The sequence below is a fragment of the Chrysochloris asiatica genome, unplaced genomic scaffold, assembly GCF_000296735.1.
Source record: "Chrysochloris asiatica unplaced genomic scaffold, ChrAsi1.0 scaffold00023, whole genome shotgun sequence".
NCBI classification, from domain to species: domain Eukaryota; kingdom Metazoa; phylum Chordata; class Mammalia; order Afrosoricida; family Chrysochloridae; genus Chrysochloris; species Chrysochloris asiatica.
Window position 1 is genome coordinate 10,805,010 of NW_006408541.1, and position 6,672 is coordinate 10,811,681.

Here is a 6,672-nt window from a genome sequence, read left to right on the forward strand (position 1 = left end):
GGGAGAAGAGCGGAGTGTGGGACCCTACCCAGAGAAGCAGTGACACCAGGGATGGAGCAGCTGGGAACTTGAGACCTAGAAAGGGAGAGGGGCTGTGTGCTGACAACCGGGGGGGCAGGCTTGCAGGGTATACCCTTTGGTTGGTTAATGATGCATGAAGGAGATTGTAACCATGGCACTGAAACGATCTATGATAGGATGAATGTAAAGCTAATGTTTTCCCATGTAAACTATCACATAGTTCACAATAAAGCATTAAAAAAAAAAAAAACCAACCATATAAAATTTTGGTCCATCACAACACACACCAAAAGACAAGTACTCTTATCTTTCCATCCAGTCTTTTATCTTAGCAATATATGAATATAAATATCCATGTACGTTATTTGTAAAATTGGCATTGAACTTTATATAAGGCTTTCTAATCTTTCCCCTGGAGTCCTGGTGGGGTGCTGTGGGCTAATGCACTGGACTGCAAAGTCCGTTTGCTGATAGGTGGTTCAAGTTCACCAGCTGCTCCTCGGAAACCCTATACTGGAAACCAACTTGACGACACTTAACAACAACAATCTTTCCCCTGGTGGAACTCTAGGGAAAGCATTGAGCTGATAACCGGAAGGTCAGCGGTTTCCAAACCACCAGCTGCCTTGCAGGAGAAAGATGAGGCTATCCTATCAAGACTGACCCTCTCAGAAGCCCTATAGAAGGGCCCCGTGAGTCAGAATTGACTCCGGCAGAGAGTTTTCATGTTTCCCTCTTATTCCACGGTGAAAATTTCCTCACACCTGTAAAACATGATTTTTATTGTACGCATGGCCTTTGAAAGATGTACCAGTATTTAATTAACTCTTATTTGGATACTTGAGCTGTTTATATTTTTTCATTATTAAATATGTTTCTAGTGTGACTATCCATCTTGGCTAGACTGTCTTTAATGAAATGCCTATTATTTTCCTAAATTTTCTCACTTCCTGACGTGTCTTTCTCCTATCTTCCGTTCTTCTTGTTGCTAAGTGCCTTTGAGTTGGTTTTGACCCATCGAGACCCTCTATAGGGTTTCTGAGGACCTTACTGTTCAGAGAACTTTGCAGTCCAGCACATTACCTCACAGAACCACACCAAAGGTCTGGCTTCAGTTTGGCCAGGTGGAAATCAGTGTCCAGAGCTTTGGGGCTAGTTCTCCATGTTGCATAAATCTCACTCCACCCTCTAATGCCGATCTTGGCAATGTCTGAAAACATTTTTAATTGCCACAACCTGGGTGGGGATGCATCCAGTGGGCCAAGGCTAGGAATGCTGCTACACACCCTTCAACAAACAACAAGGAATCATCGACCAAACGTTTATTGTGCTGAGGCTAGGAGCCTTGTGTTTGATGTCTTCATGTGGCCCGCCTGTTATATGAAAGCAGCCGTCCTGTTACCTGGTGTGAGGCTAACTCAGGTGTAAGCCTCCTCTAGGTTTGGTCTGGGAGTTCAGTGGTTCTGTAGGATAAGCACTGCACTGAGAACCACAAGGTTGGTGGTTCGAGCCCATCCATCTCTCCACGGGATAAAGATGAGGCTTTCTCTGCTAGAGGAAGATGAATCTTCTTCCACAAAGATTCATAGCCTCGGATAGATAGCCTACATAGAGTTGGAACCGACTTGATGGCACTTTAGAACAGCAATGGGTTTGGTTTAGTGGCTGATGACAGCTGGTGGATTTGCTTTTTTGGTGTTTATTTTTATTTACTATTTATTTATTTTTTGTATTTGCTTTTGCCTGTCTGTTTCATCCAACCTTTTAAACACAGGTGAACCTCCAGCGTGGTAGAGCTGGCAGCTGCTTCTTACCCCATAAGATGTGAGGTCTTTTCTCTGCATGGGATTTTGCTTGCTGGGAAGGAGGCTAAGCTTAGCAAAGGCGGTGTCTTTGGCCATGTCTTACTGTTTTTGATGGGAGGTGGTGTCTTCTCTTTTGTTTTTGTGGTGTGTAAGCTGTTCCACTGTCTTCCCTCCACCCCTTCCTACGTGGAATGATCAAGTCGGGTCGTTGGTCTAGATCATTACCACTGTCATTGTTTGAGTCAAAGGGGCCTTTGAACAAGGTGCCAGAGTCCGACCTCGGTGGAAAATGATGAACCCGTTTAACGCGCAACACAGCCATCCACACACTCTATAAATTTATAGCATCATCTTGCCATGATATGGGAACGAGGTAACCTTGTGATGAACTTGGTGGGAGGAAGTGACTAATGGGAGGAGACAGTTGATACGGTATTTATATTGGACAAAATGTCTAAACTCTCTCTTCCTCTTGTATAGGAAAGGAAGCTGGGTGGGGGTAGAGGTGGGGGTAGTGGTGGTGGTGTTTCTTACAGCCATGTTGTTAAATGCTGTCTGAATGAAGGGGAAACGGGAAAACGCCAAAACTTTCATGTTCAGACTTTACAGCTCTCGTTGGCCTGTACCACAGCCAACAACGGAGCAATCCATCATAGACAAACTATGTGGTTTAACAAACTGCAGGTGCCTCTTCCCTGCCTGGGGGCTTCCATGAATACACACACTGATGTTCTAAAGGCTTGTCAGTGATTTGAGAGCATTCAGAAGTTACTGTAAAACCGGGGGTGTGGTGCTGCGGGTTAATGCGCTGGACTATATAGAGTCGGTGTGAATCACAAGGTTGGTGGTTCGAGCTCATCAACTCATCCTTGGAAACCCTATACAGGGTCGCTATGAGTCAGAACCGACTCGAAGGCATTTAACAACAACAGCACTGAGGTGTTGGGTGTTTTTCTTCTTTTTCATGAGCTGCCCAGAGTAGACATATGTAGGCACAAGTGGTGGTGATAACTGCCCAGCTCTGTCCCCACAGCTCCAGCGTCCGGCTTCACAGATTCCCACTACTGCGCCTCCCAGCCCAGGCTCTTGACCGTGCCATGCTGACCTTTAGGGTCGTGTTTATGAGTTAGGCTGCTAACCTCAAGGTCAGCATTTCAAAACTACCAGCTGTTCTGCGAGAGAAAAGATGAGGCTTTCTGCTCCTGTAAAGATTAACAGCCTCGGTAACTGTACACAGGGTCGCTATGAGTCAGAACCAACTCCTTGACACATCACAAATCAACCAACCATTGTCCTCCCCAGTGCATTGTGGACATCTATCTAGCAGCATCCCTGCCCTCCACCCACTAGATGTCAGTAGCATGGTTTCCCCCAGCTGTGACAACCAAATGCGTCTGCAAGCAAAAACTCAATGCTTTGGTGTTGATTCCAGTCCTTAGCGATCGTACAGGACAGAGTAGAACTTCCCCATAGGGTCTCCAAGGCTGCGCACGTCTTTGCCGAAGCAGACTGCCTCATTTTTCTTCTGCTGAGCAGCTTATGGGTTCAGACCATTGACCTTTTAGTTAGCAGCTGAGCGCTTAACTACTGTGCCACCAAGGACTCTTAGCTGTGTCACCAGATATCACCGTATGTCCCCTGGGGTTAGAACCACTGTCTTAAGTTTCTCTCTTCACATACGAGGTGACTGAGGGACCTGGGAAGCTGCTGTCTTCTAGCAGTAATGATAACATACTGTCTGTGTGTCTGGCATTGTGCTGAATTCTGTCTGTGGATGGCATAGTAGAAACCATAGCAGCCTGTGTGGTTGTAATTGTTAGCATCCCCATTTCACTGCTGAGGAAACTGAGGTGTAGAGAAAAGAAGTAACTTAGCCGGGAGCTGGTGCTCAGGCCTAACGTGTAAACCCTATGCAATAGTTATGCCCGCTGCACACAAATCTAGTTGGGGTGAACTGAAAGTCTGGGTAATCTGATCTCTAGTCAAATCCTCAAATACACATAGGTTTTGAATGGTCTAGACCAGCAGTTCTCAGCAGAGGCAGTTTATTCCATAGGGGACATTTGGGTTAAGCACTCAGCTGGTGTGGCACTGTAGGATAAAGTACTAGACCACCAAGTAGCGGTTCAAAGCCTAAGCAGGGCCGTTGAGAGTTGGAACAGACTCAACGGCACTTTAACAACAACAGAGACATCTTTAGTTATCACAGCTGTGTGAGTATGCTACTAGCATCTGGTGGATGAGGCCTCTGATGCTGCCAAATATCCCACAATGCACAGGGTGGTCCTCACAGCAAAGACTGGCCCAACCCCAGGAGCCGAGAAACTTTTGTTCTCTGACTTCCCTTCTCGTTTGGTGGACCACAGTTTTCGGGTCATCCGACATAAAATCTTAAATGATCTTGAAACATGGGAACCCATTCTTGTTGGGATAGAAATAACTCTACAAACAAAGTTCTTACATCCTTTTGATCTTGCTGTTATCATCCAAGGATTTTCCAAACACTTTGCATTTTGTTGTTTTCTATGGCCTGTGCCCCAAAGTGAGGCCCCTTCTGACTTTTTATCTTCAGCCAAGTGAAAACACATTTGAGTCTGTGAAGTATACTTTGTACACCTTCCGTCGTGGGAAGTGGGCATTGGAGCAGAAAGAGAGTGTCCCTTTTGGCTATTCATTCCTTCCTGTCCACCCCGCCTCCTTCACTAGGATGAATCAACTGGAGAAATCACGTTTTACATGAAGGGGGCGGATGTTGCCATGGCTGGAATCGTGCAGTACAGTGACTGGCTGGAGGAAGAGGTAAGATTACCAGGGCACCGGAGTCTGTTCAGAAGATGGGGTGTAGTGAGTTGGGACCCTTAGTTATATGTAGGACTGCAACAAATCACACCAAAACCTAGTGGCTTGCAAGAATGAAACTGGTGATTGGAACCAGAGTCAACTTGAGGCTCCTCTGGCAGGATGTCCAAGATCACTCATGTGGTTAGCAGAAGTCAGTTCCTCAGGACTACTGGACTGAGCACCTCTCAAGTCCTCGCAGGTGTTGGCTGGAGGTCACCGTCAGTTCCTCGCCATGTGGGCCCCTCCCTGAGGCAGCTCACAGCATGAGTTTGCTTTGTCAGAGTGAGTTCAGTGAGGGAGCAGGGGAGGGTGAGCAAGCCAGAAGGCAAAGTCTCCCGTAATCTCACAAGTGACAGTCCCTCATTTTGCCACATCCTCTCTGTTATGAATGAGTCACTGGGCCTGGTGCACACGCCAGGAGAGAGTAACATCCAGGAGCAGAGGTCAGAAGCAGGTTACCACAGCCTCAGACACAGAGACTTGGTCAGGGGCCCCTTTCATATCTTATGCGTCAGCCCCAGGTGGGGAGTCCTCATGATACTTTCACTGAAAGTGTTTTGAGTTGGGGCTTGCCAGGCAGGTATTATGAATGAATGAAACTGGTCCAGACATGTTCTCCTGACCACATCACATTAGGCCTAGTAAGCGTATTGGTATATTCTTCACTTGACACTGTGTTCCGGAAACACAGCAACGCAGACACTTCTCAGCCATGGATGCGGCTGCTATTTGGGAACATGCGCCTGGTGTCGTCAGATGTGTGTGTGTTTCTAGCAGAGACAGAAGTCCAGGCTTTTATGTCATCTCTTGAATCATTTATATGTCATCTCCTGAAGCATTAACAACCTGCGATATGCAGATGATACAACCTTGCTTGCTGAAAGTGAAGAGGACTTAAAATATTTACTGATGAAGATCAAAGACCACAGTCTTCAGTAAGGATTGCATCTCAATGTAAAGAAAACAAAAATCCTCACCACTAGACCAATAAACAACATTCTTATCAATAGAGAAAAGATTGAAGTTGTCAAGGACTTCGTTCTTCTTGGATCAACTGTCAACATTGAAGTAACAGTCAGGAAATCAGACAAGGTATTGCATTAGGCAAATGTGTGCTGCCCAAGACCTTTTTAAAGTGTTGAAGATCAAAGATGTCAGCTTGAAGACTAAGGTGCACCTGACCCAAGCCATGGTATTTTCAGTAGCCTCATATGCATGCGAAAGCTGGACCATAGAAAGGAAGACCATAGAAGAATTGATGCTTTTTAGTTATGGTGTTGGAGGAGAAAGAATCAACAGATCTGTGTTGGAAGAAGTGCAGCCAGAGTGCTCCTTGGAGGCCAGGATGGCCAAACGTCATCTCTCATACTTTAGACAGATTGTCAGAAGGGTCCAGTTGCTAGAGAAGCATATCATGTTTGGTAAGGTGGAGTGTCAGAGAAAAAGAGGAAGACCCCCAGCGAGATGGATTGGCCAAGTGGCAGTGTAAGTGGGCTAAAGTGTGGCAACATTTGTGAGGTTGACCCAGGATCAGGCATAAGGTCACTATGAGTTGGTACCAACTCGATGGCACCTGACAACAATAATTCATTATTGAGACATGTGCTGGGCTGGCCAGAGGTAATCTGCCTCTGGAGGCACCTGGCTTGTAGGCGGGCCTCTTCCAGTTTGCACCCTCCCCTTTAGAGGGCTTACTTCTAGGGGAGGCTGCTTTTGGGAAGAGCCATTTTCCCTGTCCCCAGGAGAGCTGGGGGCTCCAGGCAGAGGCCTGGGTGTGGTCCTGCTGACTGTGATCTGCTTTGCAGTGTGGTAACATGGCACGAGAAGGGCTGCGCGTGCTCGTGGTGGCGAAGAAATCTCTGGCTGAGGAGCAGTACCAGGACTTTGAAGTAAGTGGCTCTGTGGCCCTCACACTGTTTGCTGCCCTGTCGGGCTCCCCAGCTGTATCTCAGCCCGCTTCTGGTCTTTGAACACCCCAGCTCACTTTTTTTTTTTTAATGTTTTA

At 46.7% G+C, this 6,672-nt stretch overlaps 1 protein-coding gene across 1 annotated transcript in view; it reads left to right on the forward strand.

The window, feature by feature from the left end:
• Positions 1-6,672, forward strand: part of ATP9A (ATPase, class II, type 9A) — a 175,200-nt gene that overhangs the window by 144,232 nt on the left and 24,296 nt on the right. Inside the window, exons 16-17 of the mRNA XM_006839177.1 lie at positions 4,533-4,625; positions 6,473-6,556. Coding sequence (XP_006839240.1) covers positions 4,533-4,625; positions 6,473-6,556 — 177 coding nt within the window. The remainder of the gene's footprint in view (positions 1-4,532; positions 4,626-6,472; positions 6,557-6,672) is intronic.